At 45.7% G+C, this 23,447-nt stretch overlaps 1 protein-coding gene across 1 annotated transcript; it reads right to left on the bottom strand.

The window, feature by feature from the left end:
- Positions 1–186: 186 nt before the first annotated feature.
- LOC308471630 (monoacylglycerol lipase ABHD6-like) lies at positions 187–17,999 on the bottom strand. Its single transcript, XM_080995874.1, has 9 exons — positions 17,580–17,999; positions 11,033–11,171; positions 8,408–8,564; positions 6,477–6,590; positions 5,941–6,073; positions 5,433–5,590; positions 3,805–3,859; positions 2,386–2,486; positions 187–1,186 (listed from the first exon to the last, which is right to left on the bottom strand). The coding sequence occupies exons 2-9, from the start codon at positions 11,140–11,142 to the stop codon at positions 1,010–1,012; spliced, it is 1,005 nt and encodes a 334-aa protein (XP_080852000.1). The 5' UTR covers positions 11,143–11,171; positions 17,580–17,999; the 3' UTR covers positions 187–1,009.
- Positions 18,000–23,447: the final 5,448 nt, after the last annotated feature.

Below are 23,447 nucleotides of genomic sequence, written 5' to 3'. Positions count from 1 at the left end.
GCCCAGTTTGTGAAGCTTGGATTGCTTTTAACAGGGAAGACCAGGCAGTTGTGCTGGATGTGGAAGGGCACGGGACTTTGTAAAATTTGAGGAGGGGCATCACGGACTTCCCAGTATGGAGAGATGAATTCTCATTGGATGCTCAGTTTGGTTAAGAGGTTAAAGGACTGAGATCTGACAAGGGAGGAGGTGCGGCTAAAGCTTTATTGAAGGGATGGAGAAAAATGGCAGCGTTTCTATTTTTGCAACATATTGTGAGAAGTGTCTGACTAAGGATTTGGTGGCAGATGGAATATTGACTGTGTAAAAAGGGACCTGTCTTTCTGGCACCACCATCTCAGCTGAATCTTGGAAGCAGCCTAAAGTTTGTCTTAAAAATGTATATGCTGTCTGTTGAGATAGCAAGGTGCATTTGACAGATCTGTCCGTTTCTGAAGTGCATCCTATTTTTGAAATAAGGGAGAGGGGAAGTGACAGGCATCAAGTAAAAATTACACAATATGATTCCATAAAGGCTCCCAGTTTGGTTTTATAATTGAAGGCTGTGACACTAGCATGGGGAACGTGGGCCTTCCCGAGATGATACTGGGCCCCAGCTCCTCCACCCCTGACTATTGGCAATGACTGGGGCTGGTGGGCTTTGGAGTCCAACAACAACAAACACCTCAGGTTCCCCACCTCTGCTGTACCGTTTCTCTGGGAGTGAGCCCCAGTGAACTCAATGAGACTAACTTCTAAATAGACGTGCATAGGACTGTGCTGCAAATCATGCAATTTAATTCCGGGTTCCAATATGTCGAAGGAAAGAAGTCAACTTGAACATTCCAGAATCCTTAAGGTCAGTCCAGGGCTGAAAGGTGGGACATAACCAACTTTAGAAATAAATAAATAACCGTCTTTTCACAAATGAAGGAATCCAGCACAGACACCCACAACGTTATGCCCCATGTTTTTTCTTTCCAGAGTAGGAAGTCCCTTTAAATACTCCAGCTGCCGGACTCAGTGAGGTTTATGCCACCTTCTTGGTCTCTGCTTTGTCGCAAACTGAATTGTAGAATTCTAGGATGAGCTTTGCAGATTTCTTGGGTCTCTCGAATGCTATGAAGTGTCCACATTTATCCAGCATATGCACTTGGGAGATGGGAATTGCTGTTGCCAAAACTTCTGCGCCGGATGAATCGAAGACCTGAACAACAAAGAATGAGTATATATTTTCCCCCTGGTGTCTGCATGGCACTGGGAGGAAATCTCTCACCTGTGACTATTGATAGCATCCCTAACCTTGGGTGAGTTGTGGTATAAATCTATATTGTGTTATCATATGACTATTACCATCATCACCATCATCAGTAGTCAGTCACAACTGAATCCAACAAATCTCCCCTCTCTCTCATCCTCCTGTGGACCCCTGCCCCCAAATCTGCTCTAAAAGGGTTGGGGGAACAACCAAGATCAAATTTGTGGGGTGGTGGACATAGGAGCGAGAGAGGAAGTCCTGCTCCATTCAGAGAGGTTTTGCCTTGCACAGTAACTTTGCAACTGCTAAGTGGTACTTAGTGACAAGCTGAATCCCAATTCTGCTTGTAGAGTCGCCCTATTGACCAACTGATTAAACTTGTTTGCACAAGCATCTCAGATTGACTGTCATATAATAGTAAAATTCACAATGCAACAAAGAAAATACAGAATCATTAAAGAATGCTCCTTGCACAGTTATTGTAATATTATTCACCTTACTCTGGGTCTTCATCCCATTTTGTATTCACCTTCCTAAATTTGAACTCCAATGTGATTTAGCATGTCATCCCTTCAGTCGGAATTTATGTTCCCCAGGGCATCCATATTACCTGTTCTCTTAGGACAGGGCAGGTGTTGGAAGTGGGGCGCCTTAAATTTCAGATTATAAACAAATATTGATTGGACTGACACGGTAGTTTGTTGGTTGGCATGTGCCTATTTGTATCTGTTTTAACGATTGGTGGCTGTAGTGTCAGGATGTGTGCTTCACTTAGGTTTGTAGAAGCCATAAAGGAATTATTTGCTGCACTTGTTTTTCCTGCCTTAGATGTCCAGCTTAATAAAGGCCATGAACCAAGTTCTTTGTTTTGAGCTAACCTAGGCCATGGTCTGAGAGCATGTGATGCAGCCACCTTGCTAAAGCAAATACAGGTCTGGGCCTGGTCAGGGTCTGGAGGAGAGACTGTCTAGGAAGCCCATGCATGCTGCTATGATTTCCATTATGAAAGGTGGGAATGTAAGTGTGCCAAATTTAAATAAACGAACCATTCAGAACAGCAACAACCTCGGGAAATGAAATGCCACCGAAACGGCTCACTTTTTTTGCCTCGCTCCCTAGGAACACAAGCATGTGCACGCACAACTTACCTTGTCACTCCGTCCCCAAATGATCTGTGTAGGTGCCTTAATCTTGCTCATGTTGTCGTGAAGGCTGTATCTGGACTTAGCACTGGAGACGTCTAAGAAACCTTTAGCAACAAGGAAGCAGAGTTAGGGCTGTTTCTGTCATGCGCAGAGGGGGAACTAGATACGCCAAGGGGATCCCTAATCACAATCTTCTGCAGCTTTTAAAAATAACGTTACCTGCTTGTGTTAATTTGATCAGGGGCTGTGCCACCGAGGAAGGACCTTTAGCTGCCTCCCCAGCTGTTTTCCTAATCTCCCCTATCCCCAGCTGCAGTTTGCTTTTTGGGGGGAAACATGCAGCTGCATTTACCGTATAAACTGCACCCCGAATATAAGTCATACCTTTAAAATTAAAGGGGGGAAAGGAAATGAGAATATCTGAGGAGGAGCGGGGGCCAAGGAGGCAGCGCCTTCACTCTGGTGGCAGTGGGCAGCAGCACTTCCAGAGGTCAGCACCACCATGGCCCCCTGACAGGACGGGCGGAGAGAGGCGGCGGCTGGCGGGACTCACACGCCCCTCAGCTGACTAAATCCAGGCAGCACCTTGGGCTAGCACCAGTCCCAGCACACTGGCTGCATCTCCTGTTCCTCCTCCTAGCAGATCTTCTCTCTCTCTCTCATCCATCCATGCTCCTCCCTTCCTCCCTCCCTCCTCCTCCCCGCCTTCTGGCCCCCCCTCAGGGACCCCCTTGCTGCACCGCCATCTTGGGAGCAGGGCCCAGCTGAAACCAGGCAACATCCAGGGACAAGCCCGCTCCAAGCCAATTTTTGGAAGGTCGCGAATATAATCCACACTTTTAACTTTTCACAGTCAGAATTTGGAAAAAAAGAAGTGTGGCTTATATTTGGGGCAGTACGGTAAAATCAAATATTATTTGTTCAACTTCTGTCCCACCCTTTCGAAGGAGTGCAACCCTTCTGCACCACAACCCTTCTGCACCACAACCCGGGACGTCTCACTCGTGCATCTACTTGGGCCCTCACTGCAAAACTTCAGATGTGTCTCATAACAGATATCATAGCTAGTAGCCATTGATGGCCATATCTAGTGCTGGTAGAGTCCCCAGTCCGAAATCCTGGAGAGCCACTGCCAGTCAGTATAACTAGGTGGACCCAATGGTCTGACGCAATAAGACCTCTTTCTATTCTCCAGGGATAGCTTGAATCCATAACTTCACCTTTCTCTGATGCATGAGCACCTCTAAAGGATATTTAGCAAGCCACTTTCTGCTTCTTCAGAAAACTGGAATGTATGAATGCAACAGACTTATGCAGGTATGCTTGTCAGCTGCCGAGTGCGCTCCTGATTCTCAGCTGGCTTAACTCCATGTAATGTGTGAAGCAAGATAGAATGACTCCACAACTGGTTTCTCTACTTACATGTTATGAAAAACATCTTATGTGGTCTCCGATCGTCGAGATAAGCCTTCAGCAGCTAAGCATGGAAAACAAGAAGGTCTGAGTCAAAGATGACAACATCGGAAGGCTGTGAGGTTCGAGTCAGGGAACGATATGTTGTTCCTTTCTTAAGGCAGCTGGTGGTGGTGATACATTGGATTCTCTGGCTATGTATTTCATAGACCGGATGGAAACTTGGCATATTGACATTTAAAAAGAATTTACAAGGCATATCAATATGCGAAGTACAATCTGTTGCCTTTTTTTTTTTTACAGCATGTGAAGAAATTAATAAAGCATTGCTATGAAAATGAGGCTAACGGAAGTGAATTCACCTCAGAACTGTTCCACTTTTATGAGTTTATAGGAATTATCAGCTGCGAATTGGCAAAATGGCTGTTAAAGTAGAGAAGCTGTGGTGGTAGTTGCTCATTCCGGTATTTACACATTCATTCTTGGCCTGCTGCTGCCAGACCATAATGATGATGATGATGATAACAATTATTTATACCCCACCCATCTAGCTGGGTTTCCCCAGCCACTCTGGGTGGCTTCCAACAAAAGATTAAATATACATTAAAGCATCACTCATTAAAAACTTCCCTAAACAGGGCTGAAGTGTATGTAACCTGAAGCGTATGTAACCCAAGGTACCACTGTACAGGGTTACCTTCAGATGTTTTCTAAAAGCCAGGTAGTTGTTTATTTCCTTGATATCTGATGGGAGGCCTTTCCACAGGGCAGGTGCCATCACCGAGAAGGCCCTCTGCCTGGTTCCCTGTAACCTCACTTCTCGCAGTGAGGGAACTGCCAGAAGACCCTCAGTGCTGAACCTCAGTGTCCAAGTTGAACGATGGGGGTGGAGATGCTTGTTCAGGTATACTGGGCCGAGGCCGTTTAGGGCTTTAAAGGTCAGCACCAACACTTTGAATTGTTCTCGGAAAGGTATACTGGGAGCCAACATAGGTCTTTCAAGACCTGTGTTATATGGTCTAGGCAGCCGCTCCCAGTCATCAGCCTAGCTGCCGCATTCATTAATCAATGGTGTAGTTATGTAATTTTGGGCTCTGGTTATCACGGTCTAATGGATTGATGGTCTTTAGATGCTAACATGCATTACCTCACTTCAAAATAGGGATGAGGCAGCCTTGCTGGCTTTGGGGGCCCAGCTCCTATCATATTTACCAGTTGCAGGTGAAAGGCATCCTGGTATTACCTACACGGAACTTGCACTCTCTTGCCAAAGACCCATCCGGACCAGCATCCCCTACTCTCAATGGCCACTCAGATATCTTTTGAGAAGCCCACCAGCAGGACCTCAGTGCAACAGCACTCTCCCCTTCTGTGGTCTCCAGCAACTGGCATCCAAAGGCCATTGTGGCTGGTAGCTGTGGATATCCTCTTCCAGAAATTTATCCAATCCTTTTTAAAAGCCATCCAAGTTGGGAGCCATATCTACCTATACTGTGGGAGCTAATTCCATAGTTTTCAGATTTCAGCCTGTGCCTTTCCTGCTTAAGCGGTTTTGAGGAGTGGGGATAGGATGTTGGCATAGGTAGGAGACATCACTGCAAAGGATTGGGGATTCTTTGGAGTACAGCTTCCCTCACCTGTGTGTTTATAATGTTGGGGCGATGCAAGCAGAGTTTGAACAAGTGTTTGCTCTGCTTGTCAGTCACTGGAATAAGAGTAGTATCTTCAGGGTTCTTGGCCTGAATCAGCTCTCTTAAGCGCATGAAGAATTCGTTTTCTGTTGGATACTTTAGACCTAGGAGTTGGGAGACAATGCAGAATGTCCAGACAAACCAAAGCAATTCGTGGCACAACCCCAGTTTCAACAGACAAGATGGCAGCAGAATGTAAAGGATCAACTAGTCAAAGCAACTTCAAAAGCAAATGGCAAGGCACCAGCTGGGGAAAATGTTCCACCATTACCATGGGCTCCAGCTCCACATTGGCCAAAAGGTTCATGCATTGCAGGAGGTTGGACTAGATGACCCCTGGGATCACCTCTAACTCTGCGATGCTGTGACTTAGTTCCGAGTTTCCAGGAATAATCACCCATGTCATTTTGGAAGGGCGACTGGAGAAGGAGATCTGAAGAACTTTGGTACTCACCTGCTGGGCAAAGGAGGGACAAGGAGAAAATCTCAGATGGGTACTGAGCAGCATAAACGCCGGCAACCATTCCTCCCATAGACATGCCAACCAGGTGAAAAGGCTTTTTGCTCAGGCCAATGGCCTCAACAAACTGAAATAATAAAAATATTATTATTAAATTATTACTTATTTTTATGCAGTGCAGGTAAAGAGAAATCGTGTTACATATATTTAGGCAGTTTTATGACCCTATTGTAGCAACTAAGCCAGGCAGGGTGTTTTCCAGAGAATACGGTGATCTGTTTTATTGGTCAGTTATTCAACACACAAAACCAGGCCTCTCCTAGAGTGTTGGGCCACAACCTGCAAACCAGGGTTCAACTCCCAACTTGGTTTCTTCTAAACAGCCCATTGGCCCCAGTTGAAGTGATCGCACAGTCAGCCATGATGACAATTCCCACATTCCACCAATCAGTAAAGGTCTTCTCTGGGAACCACTTGCCTGCCAGCCTTCAAGATAGAATAGGTCTCTGTTGGGTAAACGGAGGCCTTACCTGATGTATCCGTTTAGTCTGAGCTGCAGCTGTGTAGCTTTCCCCCAGCAGGCGAGTGGTTTCTCCATGACCGGGCATGTCAAGGCAGATCAAGTGGAGGTTACGAGGAAAGAGCTGTGGAAAGATGACATTCTTCGTACAAAACCAAGGAATCAAAACAAGCATAGAATCGTAAAGGTAAAGGGACCCCTGACCATTAGGTCCAGTCGTGACCGACTCTGGGGTTGCGGCGCTCATCTTGCTTTATTGGCCGAGGGAGGCGGCGTACAGCTTCCGGGTCACGTTGCCAGCATGACTAAGCCGCTTCTGGCGAACCAGAGCAGCGCACGGAAACGCCGTTTACCTTCCCGCCGGAGTGGTACCTATTTATCTACTTGCACTTTGACGTGCTTTCGAACTGCTAGGTTGGCAGGAGCAGGGACCGAGCAACAGGCGCTCACCCCGTCGCGGGGATTCGAACCGCCAACCTTCTGATTGGCAAGTCCTAGGCTCTGTGGTTTAACCCACAGCGCCACCCGCGTCCCTCATAGAATCACAGAGGATCATAAAATTGTAGCTGGAAGGGCCCACAAGGGCTATCTACTCCAACACTCTGCAATGCAGGAATCTTTTGCCCAGTGTGTAAGTGTTTCATGCTCTACCAACTGCATAACTGGACCTCTTCATTGCTGAAGGGTGGTGTGGTTAAGGTGGCATATTTTTTTAGCAGGCCCGTCTCATGTGGGAGCATATGAACCATCAGCTCTTGCTGGAACCATCAACAGCCCAAGAGAGCTGTTAGGATAGCCGCTTTCCCCACCTTGCCTGGGGTTGCTTAAGAAAGACCTGTGTGACCTCAGGGAAGGCAGAAGTGAGGGAGGCCCAGGCCCCGGAGCTTATGCCATCAGCTTCTGGAGAGACCATCAGTCAACCTGGGAGGACTCTGTTGCTCTTTATTTTATATCTTTTTTCTGTTTTAGTATTTTAAGATTTTAAACAGCCTTGGGTGCCTGGGCAGAAAGGCAGTAAAAAAAAAAAAAAGGTAAAGGACCCCTGACTGTTAAGTCCAGTCACGAACAACTCTGGGGTTGTGGCGCTCATCTCACTTTATTGGCTGAGGGAGCTGGCGTTTGTCCACAGACAGTTTTTCCAGGTCATGTGGCCAGCATGACTAAGCCGCTTTTGGTGAAACCAGAGCAGCGCATGGAACCGCCATTTACCTTCCCGCCAGAGCGGTACCTATTTATCTACTTGTAGAGAGGTTTAACAAAGGCCTCAGCTGCACGATACATTGAAAGTATAATACCACTTTTAACTGTCATGGCTTCCCCCAGAGAATCCTGGGAGCTGTAGTTTGTTAAGTCTGTTAGGGGAGCCTTAACTACATTTCCCAGGATTCTTTGGGGGAAACCATGACTGTTAACATGGTATGGGAGTGCTTTGCATGTAGGGTGTGGATGGAGCTGCTTTGTTCCTTTATTTAACAGAATTTGTATACTGCTTAATTGTGAAAAAGCCTCTAAGTGGTTTTCATAATATATATATATATATAAGTTGTTGCCAATCAAAGCCAGAGTTAAAAACAAGCTAACCTTAAAAAGCACCATAATCAAAATAAGCAACAGTTTAAACTATATATGGTCAAGTAAAATTACATATTAAAATACATGTCAGCTTTACATATCTGAGTAGACTTGCCTAAACAAAATATGATTTGCATACAAAACAATATAGCAAGGGAAGGAAGGAAGTGTGAGATACAAATTTAATAAATAAATATAGTCAAGGGACAGAGAGTTCCAGAGTGTAATTGTCGCCACGCTAAATGATTGATTCCTTACAAATGCAGAATGAGCATTTTTGTGGCACTTGCAAAGGTGCCAGTTGTCCAGTTTGAAGCAGCTCCCTGGGCAAATATCGGGCATTGTCCGAATAACAAAATGGGAACCTACTTGGATTGTATTTAACCATATGTTTTTGTCGAGAGAGAAACCATGAAGCATCAGCATGGATGGCCGAGGTCCAGGCTGCCCCCGCGTGAAGTAACTGAATCGGTAGCCATCACAATCCACGTGCTCCACTTTCACGCCCCTTCTATGACGTTTGAACCTAAAAGTATAGAGAGAAGCAAGATGAGGCAAGAGTGATTTTGCACTTCCAGTGGACATCAGGGTAGCAGAGTTTCTGCTGCTCACCAGTAATAACACATATTGTGGCCAACCCTCTCTGTTTCCAGGGCTCTGAAGTCTCTTCAGCCTTCGGAATTGATTACACTGGTAACTTGGGTTACAAACACCTCAGGTTACAGACTCTGCTAACCCGGAAGTAGTACCTTGGGTTAAGAACTTTACCTCAGGATGAGAACGGAAATCATGTGCCGGTGGCGCTGTGGCAGCAGGAGGCCCCATTAGCTAAAGTGGTGCCTCAGGTTAAGAACAGTTTCAGGTTAAGAATGGACCTCCGGAACGAATTAAGTTCGTTACCAGAGGTTCCACTGTATATTAATATCTATTTGGTTTATGATATAAATAATCAGATATTATTACATAAAAGCTGAGTGTCCAAGGCCCCATTTGCACTATACATTTAAAGCAGGATGATACCACTTTCAAGCAGCTGTAAGGTAAAGGGACCCCTGACCATTAGGTCCAGTCGTGGCCGACTCTGGGGTTGCTGCGCTCTTCTCGCTTTATTGGCCGAGGGAGCCGGCATACAGCTTCAGGGTCATGTGGCCAGCATGACTAAGCCGCTTCTGGCGAACCAGGGCAGTGCACGGAAACGCGGTTTACCTTCCCGCCAGAGCGGTACCTATTTATCTACTTGCACTTCGACGTGCTTTCGAACTCCTAGGTTGACAGGAGCAGGGACTAAGCAACAGGAGCTCACCCCGTCGCGGGGATTCGAACCGCCAACCTTCTGATTGGCAAGTCCTAGGTTCTGTGGTTTAACCCACAGTGCCACCCGCGTCCCTTCAAGCAGCTATGGCTTTCCCCAAAGAATCCTGGGAGCTGTAATCTGTTATGGGTGCTGAGAGTTGTCAAGAGGCTCCTATGACCCTCACATAGTCCCTCTTCCTAGGGAATTCTGGGAATTGTAGCTGTGAGCTGAACAGAGGTCTCCCAACAGTCCTTGGCAACCTTAACAAACTAAAGTTTCCAGGATTCTTTTTCGGGGGGAGGATGTGTGCTGTACTCTAAAGCCCTACCATCTCCAGTCAGGGCTGCTGGTGCACCAGCTAAATGGACCAAATGATCCAAGTCAGCAGGCAGCTTTCTGTGTTCCTTTCTGAAGCCTTTGGGAGCGGTCCTTAGGAGTTTCGGAGCATTGAGCCATCATAACTACCAGAGAAAACAACCTGTACGATCCTGAGGAACAGCTGCCAGTTACCCTCCCACAGCAGAGAGTTGCAATCCTGAGGTTACTGATGGTTTGATAGCCTAGGGAAAGACACAATTCCTAGCCTGACTTCTCTGTGTGTCAAAATTTGACTCTCTTTGCTCTTTTTTGGTACACCTGCTTCCCGTTCAAAAAAAATACATTGGATTTAGGTTGTGAGCACACTGTGCCTTTAAAGCATACTCAAAACATACCTCCGCTCAAAGAATTCTGGGTGCTGTAGTTTACCTGCCACAGAGTTGCCATTGCCAGCAACCTTTAAGAAACTACAGTACCCAGAATTCTTTGAAGGAAAGACTGTGCTTCGGATGTGCTTTAAAAGTATAGCCTTAGACTCCTTAAAGGGGCCATTTATTGCCATCCTGTTTATTTATGGCTCTTCTTTGCTAGTGTTGTTTGGCAAGCTGTTACTTCCTTGTTTTTGTTCCTTTTTATCCTCTCCTCTGGTTCCTTGGTTCTCGAACTTAATCCATTCCAGAAGTCCGTTCGACTCCTGTAACTGTTCGAAAACCAAGGCGCGGCTTCTGATTGGCTGCACGAACTTCCTGCACTCAAGCAGAAGTCGCATTTGATGTTCGGCTTCCGAAAAACGTTTGCAAACCAGAACACTTACATCCAGGTTTGCAGTGTTCAGGAGTCAATTTGTTTGGCAACTAAGCCAGCCCTCCATCAAGATCAGATTTAGGGACTCTTCCGGCCTCTGATGCTTGTTTGGGTTGATGGGAGTTGTAGTTTAACAACAGCTGGAAAGCCAAAACTTACCCACACCTGCTCTAGATACTAGAGTCAGACCTAGTACAGGGTGTTGTAAACAGGTGACCCTCTGTATGTTGTTGGACTATAATTCCCATCATCCCTGACCATTGCTCATGATGGCTGGAACTGATGGGAGCTGGAGTCTGAGAACAGCGGAGGACCACAGATTCTCCCTCGCTGTCCTATTGCAGCTGTTAGCTTCCTGGCTTCCTGGCTTCGGAACTTGCACCAGACAGATACTGCTTCCTGGTTAGGACACTGTATAGTTGACCATGGATGAAAGTCAATTCATGTATCAGATGTTGGTGGACTCCCAACACTCATCACACTTGAACATTCCTGCTGAGGCTGATGGGGGTCCAACAACATCTGGAGGGCCACAGATTCCCCACCACTGCTGTATATAACCTGAGCTATACACTCACCACATCATGGTCCTGAATATTAGTGAAGGCAATGCATGGTACCGCACGAAAAGGGTTGATAGGATAGTCATAGGGATGCGAAAAATCGTCTTGATCACGGTGAGATCCATGTCTGCTAGTTAAGGTGGTTCTTTGCGGTCTGCACATAATTAACCAATCAGACAATTAAAGAAAAGAATAAAGTCAGTTAATAGGATGTGAATCCTAATGCCTGCAGTTCTGCTAAAATTTCATTTCCCAGAAGAGCTGATAAAGAAATCTTAGGATTAGTTGAGAGACCTGTTTCTTTTGACATTTGGGGATATATTTTGAAGTAGGGTAATAATTTTTCTTTGTGCATTTATTGGAAAGAAAATTGTTTTCAGGTTATGACCAGATGCTATATTATTCCAAAGGTACATTTGAGGTTAATTTTTAGGCATGTCAGAAGAGAGGAGGAAATAATCTTCACATGTGATGGACATGCGGTGTGGTTAATGCATCCATAAAGAAAACAACCAGTATAACATTAGTGTTAGAAGTGGACCACTATAATACCAGAAGCTGATTTCTTATATAGAGGCTGCTTCATTTGGTCAAATGTGACGCTACCCCATCAACCTCAACCAGCCCCCACCTGCTTGACTAAGACTTACAACCAGTCCAGAGGAGAGCACTGGGTGCCAGCTTCCTCCGCCATAATATCAGGGCTGCCCCTTGTTGAACTCAACAGGGAGGGTGATGGGGACAAATCTCTCATGTTGTTGGCATCCGTCTGTCTTGGGAGTTGTTCCACCAACAAGCCTGGTGCCTGAAGCCAGCTCCCTGTAGAGCACGTCCTTGGGGATCCTGACATCTTCCATTCTGTGGACATGACCAAGCCAGCGTAGACTTTGCTGAGACAGGAGTGCGAACATTCTGGGAATGTGGGCTAGGAGGAGCACATCTTTGTTTGAGATGCTGTCCTGCCATGTGATGCCCCAGATCCTCCTGACACAGTGTGTGTGGAAGCTGTTGAGGCATTGCTCCTGGTGGTTGTAAGTTGCACACCTCTTACTTCCATAAAGAAGCGTGCTCAACACACAAGCCTGGTAGGCCTTCATCTTGGTGTGTTTCATCAACAAGGCAATTGGAAGAAAAAATACTTAATACAAATGGAGCTGGGTAGCCTAGCTGTGTGATCCACGCTCTGCTTAGATAGACTACCATGTACTCTTAAGTGGGGCTTACCCTTGAAGACTGTCCGGAAGCTCCAGCTAGGGCAGAATGTGATGAGGCAAGGAGGGACTGTATAACACTTGTCCTGAGAGAGCTGAATTGGCTGCCTATTTGCTACTGGGCCCAGTTCAAGGTGTTAATACCCAAATACTTGAAGAAGTGTCTCTCCCCATATCTGCCAACCCAAGCCCTTCATTCTGCAATGAAGGCCTGATGAGTTGTCCCATCAAAAAGTGTGGCTTATTGTATGGTGCCTCAGGAGATAGGCTTTTCTGTGACAGCTACATTCCCTCATGGGCAACCTCTTGGAGGGGTCAGATATCAATGGTGGGCAGGATCAGAGGCAAATAGTAGGCAGAGCAACAGGTGTGTAATTCATTGTGCAGTAGGCTACATTCCAGCTATACAATAACCAAAAAGTTCTACACTTGCCACACACTCCATCGAGGCAAGACAGAGATATTATTGCGTACAAATACACATTCCATGCATGGAAAACACTCAGGAAAGGTCAATGAGGGCCACTGGTCCCATCACCTCCTGGCAAATAGAAGGGGAAGAAATGGAGGCAGTGAGAGATTTTACTTTCTTGGGCTCCATGATCACTGCAGATGGTGACAGCAGCCACGAAATTAAAAGACGCCTGCTTCTTGGGAGAAAAGCAATGACAAACCTAGACAGCATCTTAAAAAGCAGAGACATCACCTTGCCAACAAAGGTCCGTATAGTTAAAGCTATGGTTTTCCCAATAGTGATGTATGGAAGTGAGAGCTGGACCATAAAGAAGGCTGATTGCCGAAGAATTGATGCTTTAGAATTATAGTGCTGGAGGAGACTCTTGAGAGTCCCATGGAATGCAAGAAGATCAAACCTATTCATTCTTAAGGAAATCAACCCTGAGTGCTCACTGGAAGGACAGATCCTGAAGCTGAGGCTCCAATACGTTGGCCACCTCCTGAGAAGAGAAGACACCCTGGAAAAGACCCTGATGTTGGGAAAGACGGAGGGCACAAGGAGAAGGGGACGACAGAGGACGAATATGGTTGGACAGTGTTCTTGAAGCTACCAGCATGAGTTTGACCAAACTGCGGGAGGCAGTGGAAGACAGGAGTGCCTGGCGTGCTCTGGTCCATGGGGTCACGAAGAGTCGGATACGACTGAACAACTAAACAACAACAACCTTTAGGGTTGCATGTGTTTGCTTATTTGTCCCATGTGAGAAACAGAAAGCAATCCAGTGAATACGATAGGTATTGCTGCTTTCAGTCTGGTAAAAAGTATGTCATTTATTGCATCTCCTCCACCCGCCTGCCATTTGCATTGCTTTTCCCTTGCATTTGAAGGAATGGTATGGAGTAACGTTATAGCAACGCAGTTTTCATTATTACATAAATTCCATAAGTTACAGAGTTTCACCAGAATGGGCAGCGAGATAATCATGTACGTGTTGGTGGAAGATGAACTGCAGCTGAACGGGAACAGGGTTGCATGTGACAGACACAGAGTGGGAATGGAAAAACCATGTATTCTTTCATATTGCTACCTACTTGTGCTCTATTCTCATCAACCCTCTTCTGCCCGGATTCAGCTTGTCCTCCTCGTGATTCATCCCAAAAGCCTGTTTAGGACTAAGACAAATGCTTCTGGAGGTGTTGGTGAATTGCAACCCAATTGTGTGTTATGAGTGTGTTGTTGATGCACCTGGCTCCAAACCTCTGGAGAGCTCACCACAAGATCTTGAAACAGATATTGAAAGATGCAGTAGTGCTCTGAGTGAAACTGTTCTGGGCAGCTCCTGAGCCAAGGGAAATAATTTCTCTCATCATCACCTCCCAGGCAGAAATAAAACCCATTTGAACCTCCGGCAGATTAGAAGCAACTATTCCCATGATTATTCTGGCTGCCTATCCTAGGGACTACAAACCCCAGTGTGGACTGTGGGGGGTGCAGCAGGTGAGGGGGGGGGGTAAAACCCAGATGTCCTTGAACTACAACTCCCACCATTCCTGACCGCTGTTTGTTGTTGTTGTTTTTTAAAATGTTCCGTTTTAGCCAGGCCTTTGGTTGATTTGATTGACATCCTGTGCCCTTTAAAAATGTGGGTTTTTTTGAGAGGGGAGTTATTGGGTTGTTGTTTTTATTTTGATTAAGTATTTTGTGCTTTTATATTCTGATTTTATCCTGTGAACCACCCTGAAACTTGCGGGTATAGGACGGTATATAAATTCAATAAATAAATGAATAAAAATAGGTTTATAGGTGCTAGAATTTAATTAAGAGTTGAGGTGTTGAAAGCTAGTCTCTCATCACACCCGGTGTGAGGTGATAGCTAGACCCATGTGTGTATTTGACCTGCATATTAGACGTGTCTAAACCCTCTGGAATTAGCATGTGTTACAGGCTAAAGAAGGCAAGCGGGTGCTAATTTACTCTTGACCAATTTCCACGGAGGTGGTAGCCTGTGGGGTAATGAGCTGTTTAGCACAACAGTGCATCAAAGGAACTCGCCACAGAGAGCAAAGAGGTGGGGCCCTTTTGACTCCAGAGATAAAGCCATGAGTTTTGGGCTTGCAGGGAGGAGTTAAGCAACAAAGCTGGGAAGCAGCGTGCTGGAGAGCAAGAGAGATGAAGACCAACGTTTGAGAACAATGGTAGCTATGGAAGAAGCCACAACCTGGTTGTGGACCATTCCTACGTAGACTCAGGTTGTATATATGTGTAAATAAACCATAGATCATAAAGACACCACAGTCTCCGCTGTGCTTCATTTCAAAAAAAGAAAACAAAGGCCTTAGGTAAGTGCCTGTCATGGACCGGTTGGATGAAGAGGAATGGTGAGAGGAACCAGATGGGGAAACACCAAGCGAAGAAGGATCAGAACTCGGGGAGTGGTGGTGGGACAACGATGAGGGAGAAGAGGGAGCAGACTGGGAGGAGGATGTGTCGGAAGCTGAAGAGGAAACGGGGCTTAGTGAGCTGGGAGAGTCTGTGGCAGAGAGAAAACCAGAAGCAGAGACAGAAGCAGAAGCAGGAGAGGAGGGAGGCCAAGATGCAAAGATGAGTCGGGTTGGTGAAAAGGCATGGGTGTCTCCCCTTTTTGCTGCAACAAACTCCCCTCCCCATTGTCTCCCAGAACCAGAAGAGGGCTAAAACGGGTGGAGCAGTGACACTCTCCACACCGGCACAGTCTCCGATTGCTTGGAGAAAGCCCTGGAGAGGAGGGGGCTTAAATGGCTATGAGGAAGCAGGGACTTTCCATCTCTGCAACTGATCCATTGGTTGAGTCCTACTGGGGATGAACTGCTGTGCTCATTGCACCACCAAGCTTGTGCAGATCGCGTTATTGCTAATAAAGAGTTAACTCCAGCTTGCACAGTCCGATTTACTGCCAGCTCAGTCCAGGCAGTGCCTGGAACACCTTGCTGTGGAGATTGGGAGTGGCGTGTAACAATATGTATGCAGTTGGACTCTTCTGAAGGTTTATCCATAAGGAAGTAGTTGACTTTATAAGGCAAAGGTCCTGCCCATTTGCTCAGCTGAATAGATTCCCCCTCTCCCCGAATATTTAACCAGAATCTCCTTTTTGTAACTTGAAGCCATTGGTTCAAGTCCGACTCTCCAGAGGAGGAGAAAACAAGCATGCTCCCTCCTCCATGTGACAGCTCTTAAGATATTTGAAGATGGCTATCATATCTCCTCTCAGTCTCCTCTTTTCCAGGCTAAACATACCCAGCTCCTTCAACCGTTCCTCATAAGGCTTAGTTTCCAGACCCTTGATCGTCTTGGTTGCCCTCCTCTGCACACATTCCAGCTTGTCAACATCCTTCTTAAATTGTGCTGCCCAGAACTGGACACAATACTCCCAAGTGTGGTCTGACCAAGGCAGAATAGAGCAAGACTATGGCTTCCCTTGATCTGGACACTAGACTTCTGTTGATGCAGCCTGGTATAGTGTTAACTTCTTTTGCTGCTGCACCACACTGTTGACTCATGTTAGCTTGAGAACTAATTTTAATTTGCACAGTTATTTATTTATTATTGTTTTAACACCCCCCCTTTCCTCCAAGATGCTCAAGGCGGCATACATGGTTTGCCTTCTCCCCTTTTTATCCTCACAAAAACCCTGTGAGGTAGGCTGGGCTGAGAGGCAGTGACTGGTCCATGGCCACCCGGTGAACTTCATGGCTGAGTGGAGACTAGACCCTTGCTCTCCTAGGTCCAGTGCTATAACCCAGCCATAGGCAAACTTGGCCTTCCAGATGTTTTTGGCCTACAACACCCAAGATCCCTAGCTAACAGGACCAGTGGTCAGGGATGATGGGGATTGTAGTCCCAAAACATCTGGACGGTCAAGTTTGCCTATGCCTGCTCTAACCCTACACCACACTGGCTCTTCATCATACATTTTTCGTTGATTCAGTTACCTTGCGACTCTATAATTCTATGATTTCAGCACTGAGCACCTGATCACCCAGGCTTCTAAGGTGTTTATTATAACAATTTAATTTGATCTTCACAAGTGACTTTTAGCCCTCTTTGTTCTGTTCTCTTTTGTTGCCTTTGCTGATGCTTTTAGAATTGCTATTTTGTTTTTGTTTTTTGTTTTACTGATGGGTTAATAATAATAATAATAATAATAATAATAATAATAATAATAAGTTTCATTTTGTATCCCTGCCCTGGTATTGGTACCAATGAATAGCAGGCTATCAATCTTTTAAATATTAGTAAAGAATATATATATATTTAAAAATAAACTTTTAAAATTTTTATACCACCTGTCATCTGTAGATCTAAGCATGGTTCAAAACACAAAATTACAACTAATATAATATAATATAATATAATATAATATAATATAATATAATATAAAATACTGATTAAAATATAGATATGATATAATATAAAACTCCCATCAAAGGGAAAATTATAGTATCGCTGACTGGCAAACACTGGCAAACATGACAAAGAGTAACAAGTTCTTCTTATGTACGCTAGCATTCCTCCTTCTGTATACCGCTCTGTGTTTAGCAGAATGCCAAAAGGGTAAGAGGAATGTGTGGCATAGATCAAAGCGCTGTGTGTAATAGATTGTTTAGATCAGGCATAGGCAAATTCCGACCCTCCAGATGTTTAGGACTACAATTCCCATCATCCCTGACCACTGGTCCTGTTAGCTAGGGATGATGGGAGTTGTAGTCCCAAACATCTGCAGGGCCAGAGTTTGCCCATGCCTGGTTTAGATGTTGCTCAGCCTACCATTCTCCATGCACACATTTGAGTTACCTGTGCACATATACACAGCAATTTGCAAACTTTCCAATTCCCTGTTTGTTCCATGGAGTCTTACCTGGGACGGGGAGTTGCGCACAGGTGTCCACTCTCGCTTTTCACTGCTGCCTCATTTGTTGGTATCTGCATCTTCCAGCTGGGTGGAGGAGTCTTTTAAGGACGTCCTTCCTCCCACATCTAAAGCCTCCTGGACACCGAAGGAGCATTCTGCAGCTGGGTTCATCACAATTCCCCACCCAACACACATACACACTTACACGCTGCCGCCTTGAAATCACCAGAGGTTCTGTGATGAAACACTTCAGGGCCCATGACTGCTACTTCTCTGGAACCTTTGGGCTTGTTCCTCTCTAACTTGGCAGCCTCCTGCTGTAATTAGGTGCCCAGCCTCATTGCACGAAGACGGTTAAAGGTGGCTGGCTGCTCTGGAGGCAAAGGAGACTCAGGTGAATGAAGGTTGTGGCTCTCCCCCCTTGCCAATCAGGGAATCCCTAGAGAAAAGAGCAATAGCAAGGAGGAACCTGGAGGCCAAGTCCTAGAGGGAAGGGCTGAAGGTGCCCGGAGAAAAAATAATTAAGAGGCAACGAGATAGCCATCTTCAACTATTTGAAGGGCTGTCCTGTATACAGTGGAGCTAATGTGTGCTTCTGTTGTTCCAGGTCAGGGGTGAACTGGAAGTAGGCTGCATAGGTAATAAGTTACACAAGAAACTGCCTTCTGCTGAATGGGATCATGGGTCCATCAAGTTCAGTATCATCAACACTCAGCCAGAAGGCTCTTCCATCGCTACCTGGAGATAGTGAGGAACGAACCTAGTGCTTGGACCTGGTTGGTAGATCTTGGGCTTCTAGGTAGGCCAATCAGTGTTGGCTGGTGCCCTTTGGGGCTGGTGGGGTTGGAAGGCAGGGGACCCAACAGTATGTGGAGCCTGAGCCAATGGCAAGAAGAGCCAACTCATTCTGGTTTCGTCCCCATCGTCCCTTGTAGAAGTCAGGCGGGAGGACAACACTGAGACTAAGGACAGGGTAGCTGATGGGCACTGCCACACCTTGGTCCAGGTGCAAGTAAGCAGGCATTTTCTGGAACAGTATGTGAATTAGAACACAGAGAGGGTTGTAGCCAATATTTGCCCTACTCTTGAGTAGACTCATTTGAGGCAATGGACATTTATTAGTGTTGTTGTTACCGTATTTTTCGCTCTATAAGATGCACCAGACCATAAGACGCACCTAGTTTTGGGAGGAGGAAAACAAGAAAAAAATATTCTGAATCCCAGAAGCCAGAACAGCAAGAGGAATCTGGCTTCTGGGATAGCCTCCAGCTGTTCTGGCTTCTGGGATAGCTGCGTGCAGCCTCTCCCGGGAAGCAGGATGAAGGGTCCCCCAAGAGCCGCGCTCCCTTTAAAGAGTGTGTGGAGCGTGTGTGCGGCTCTTGGGGGCTTTTCCCCAAGGAGGGAGAAGAGCAGAGCCTCTCACCGCATTTGCCCCACAAGACGCACACACATTTCCCCTTACTTTTTAGGAGGGGGAAAGTGCGTCTTATAGAGCGAAAAATACGGTATTTAAATTTGTATACCGCCCTTCATCCAAAGATCATGGGGCAGTTCACACCATAAAAATGCAAAATCAAAAACACAAAATGCATAATACAGTGGTACCTCGGGTTAAGAACTTAATTCTTGCTGGAGGTCCGTTCTTAACCTGAAACTGTTCTTAACCTGAGTTACCACTTTAGCTAATGGGGCCTCCCGCTGCTACCGCTGCGCGATTTCTGTTCTCATCCTGAAGCAAAGTTCTTAACCCGAGGTACTATTTCTGGGTTAGCGGAGTCTGCAACCTGAAGCGTCTGTAACCTGAGGTACCACTGTAAAACAAAAGCCAAACAAACCAATAACTGCCCCCTCCCCCAACTACACTTAAAAGGGAATAGAATGCTAATCAGCCAAATGGTCAAAGAGAAATGTTTTTGCCCCGGTGCCTAAAGATATGTAATGAAGGAGCCAAATGAGACTCCCCGGGGAAATCCTTCCGGGGCCAATTCAGGTTCAATATTTTAATGGGTCTACCCTGACCCAGGCAATCCTTCAAAATTTGCCTCTATGAATTTGCAGTGCCATTCTCCAGCCAGGTAATGTGCGAACAAATGCATGTGCAGAAAGATGGATATATTAGTGAAAATTGCATTATATTAGGGGAAATTGCTTTGCCAAATGCCTATATTCAGCAGCATTATATACAAAACAAGGAGACATTTGCACTAAAATGCTGACTAATTTTCATGATGATTCTTTAAATGCACATATTTATTTATTTATTTAATAAAATGTATATACCACTTGATTGTAGGGTGGATTGAGAAACCCTCAAAGCAGCTTTGCACAGATATAGAAATGTGAAGAACTGGACAAGAAACAGAGAGAAATGGAAATAAACGAAGTCACCCATCCCTCCTAGCAGACACGTTTTTTAGAAAATGCGTATTTACTTACTAAAACTACAAGTAGCTTGCCCTAAATCTGAGAGGAGTAGTGAGATAACTCTATTAAATAAACTCCTGTTCTGTTGAAACCAAGCTTCTACATATGCCTTAAGCCATTTTGGTTGGCAAGCTTTTCTGTGACTCGGTTCCACGTAAGCCAAGCATATTCATCTCGCTTGCACAGATAAACATTTAATATATTATCTAGTGTAAATTAAATGCTGCAACAATCGAGCTTCTGGTAAGGAGATGAGTTTGTTCGCGTTCCCAGCTTGTCAAAGGAAAAAGGCAGGCATAACATAATATACAATGTCAAATAAGAACTCTTTGTGGACCGCAGCATTCATCCTGATTTTCTTACACTAAATTTAGTCCAGTCTGGTTTTTATGGAGCCTTTGGGTTTGTTTATGGGCAGTAATTAGAGAACTAGCATTCATCCTGCACTTGTCCTGATTTATATGTCTATACATTTCACAGTCACTTTCCAAACTGCAAAACCTTGAAAGTGAGTGAGTGAGTGAGTGAGTGAGTGAATTTACTGTACTAGGGCACAGAGTCTTAATGGTGAGAGCCAGTGTGGTGTAGTGGTTAAGAGCGATAGACTCGTAATCTGGTGAACCGGGTTCGCTTCCCTGCTCCTCCACATGCAGCTGCTGGTGACCTTGAGCTAGTCACACTTCTTTGAAGTCTCTCAGCCCCACTCACCTCACAGAGTGTTTGTTGTGGGGGAGGAAGGGAAAGGAGAATGTTAGCCACTTTGAGACTCCTTAGGGTAGTGATAAAGCGGGATATCAAATCCAAACTCTTCTCTCTTCTTCTTCTTCTTCTTCTTAATCCACAGAGCCTTAATCCACTTCAACTGTGCAAACCCGAAGTTCTATTATATACAATTTTACCTTGGTTTTCGAACAGCTTAGTTCCCAAACGTTTTGGCTCCCAAACGTCGCTAACCTGGAACTGACTGTTCTGGTTTGCGAACTATTTTTTTGGAAGACGAACGTCCAATGGGGCTTCTGCGGCTTCTGATTGGCTGCAGGAGCTTCCTGCAGCCAATCAGAAGCTGCACTTTGGTTTTCGAATGTTTTGGAAGTCGAACGGCCTTCCGGAACGGATTCCGTTTGACTTCCAAGGTGCGGCTGTATTTGAATCTCTCTTGTAAAATACGGATCATCTGGAGGCACCCGTACACAATCCTTGATCGTCTTCTGTGGTTGCCTGGAGAGTTGTCTTCTGCTTACACCTTTCTCGAACTTTGAAATTGGAGACACTCTGCCCCCCAGTTCTGAAGCTGCTTTACTTCCTCATCTGCCCAAGACCAGCAGAAGAAGAACTCAGGGAGATATTTGCACAATATCGTGAGGCTGCACTCTGGTGCGTAGTGTGTGGGCCAGTAGCACTTCCACCTAGGGCAAGGAACCTTTCCCAAAACATTGAACGGGTGGTGCTTGTGACACAGAGCCTCAGCTGCTGAGGGCAGGGGTGGAGTGCTGAGTCCTCTCCCTCTCGTAAACCTCATCTCCTGCCTCATCTCCTGCCTCATCACACCAGGGCTTCCTTGCCCATTCTCTGAAGGCAGTCATTGCTGCCAAATCTTGGTCAGGGACCAGGTGGAGAGGCTCCAAAGATCCTACTCCTCCTCAGAAGGTCACTTTCCCTTCCAGGTGTTCTGCGCCTCTCTTTTGAAAACCAAGGACTTATGCCACCTGCCACTGCCAGCACCAGTCTTGTATTGTAGCACTTTCTAAAAACCAATCAAAAGATAAGAGGATAGCACCCCTTCAACCTTCCCTCTCTCTTTCTCCTTCAAATTCTATGCTCTGTGGAAGCAGCAATGGCCAGTAGCAATGGGAGAAAATCAGTTCAGTTCCCATGTAAAGGTGAACCTACCTAATTCAGACTTTGCGAAACAATATGCAAACCGAAGCAGAGCCATCCTTTGACATTTGTTCTTCTCTGGATTTGGCACCACAAGTTCTCCAGCCCAAGGAAGGCATACAAAAAGAAAAATACGTATAACATGGTAGAGTGTGCATAAAAATTGGTGAAAGTTACACATCAAAATGCATCACATTAGGGACAATTGCTTGGCAAAGTTGTGTATATTGGGCAGAATTGCAGGCAGAAATGTGTATATTGGGAGAATTTTGCACCGAAATGCTGATGGATTATCCTGAGGGTTTTTGAAAAAATATATACATATTTCACAAACTGACGTGGAAATGTGGAGGACCGAACTGAAGACTGGAAAAACAAGAAACTGACATTGACGGACTGGCTCATCCTTTGTGGCGGAAACCAATGTCCTCACTGTGGAAGGACTTGTGGATCCAGAACTGGCCTCCACAATCACTTACAGACTGATTATTAAAACCGTGTTTATAGAAGACAATCTTACTCTGCTACGAATGATCGAAGAAGAAGAAGAAGTGGCAGCAGCAGCAGCAGCAGCTGGGGCAGAGCTGTCCTCCTCATAAAGGCATCCTTGCTGCTTGACGCCATGGGACTGGGGCAGGGCAGGGTGGCAAAGGGGTCCAGGCAAACAGGATCAATGCCAGTGTCATACCCTCCAACATTTCTCCAATGAAATGAAGGCAGCCCTGTTTAGGGAAGCTTTTAATATTTTAATATTTAATAGGTTATTGTATTTTAGTGTTCTGTTGGAAGCCGCCCAGAGTGGCTGGGGAAACCCAGCCAGATGGACAGGGTATAAATAATAAATTATTATTATTATTATGAAAATAGGGCATCCTAAATAATAGTAACAGTAACAACAACAACAACAGCAACAATACCCCACTCATCTGATGGTGTTGCCCCTGACACACTGTGCAGCTTCCAACATCTATAGAATAATAATAAAACATTAAACATTTTAAAAACCTTCCCTTTACAGGGCTGCCTTCAGATGTCTTCTAAAGGTTGTATAGTTACTTATCTCCTTGGCTTGGATGTCAGATAACTCCATACCTTCCGATGAAAACAGGGACGTCCTAAGGAAAAGCGGGACATTCCAGAATTGAATCAGAAACCAGGATGGCTTCTGTAAATCTGGGATTGTCCCTGGAAAATGGGACACTTGGAGGGTTTGCAGTGTCCGTAGGGTGGCTCACCCAGGTTTCCAGGGTTTCCTGTGACGAGGGCTTGGTTGTGAAGCCACTCTAAGCATTGTAGCTCACTGTGGGCGAATCGGGGCTTTCTAACAACTCTTAGCACCCTTCACAAATCTTTCTGGGGAAGCACTGGCTGGCTGACAAGTGGGACAATACAGCTTTAAATGCTCAGTGCAGATGGGGAGACAGAGAGACAACGTCTGGTTGTTTATTGGCCACCAAGGGCTCCGAACTCCTTCGCCTCAGCTTGCCCTCAGAGCATCTCTCAAACGGCTGCTGCTTCGCTGGCACGGAGTGGGAGAGCAAGACCAGGTTGGCCAACCGGGGCTCAACAGTT

This window comes from Podarcis pityusensis (genome assembly GCF_964106645.2).
Source record: "Podarcis pityusensis genome assembly, chromosome: 2".
Taxonomy (NCBI): domain Eukaryota; kingdom Metazoa; phylum Chordata; class Lepidosauria; order Squamata; family Lacertidae; genus Podarcis; species Podarcis pityusensis.
This window is presented reverse-complemented; position numbering and strand designations above follow the sequence as displayed.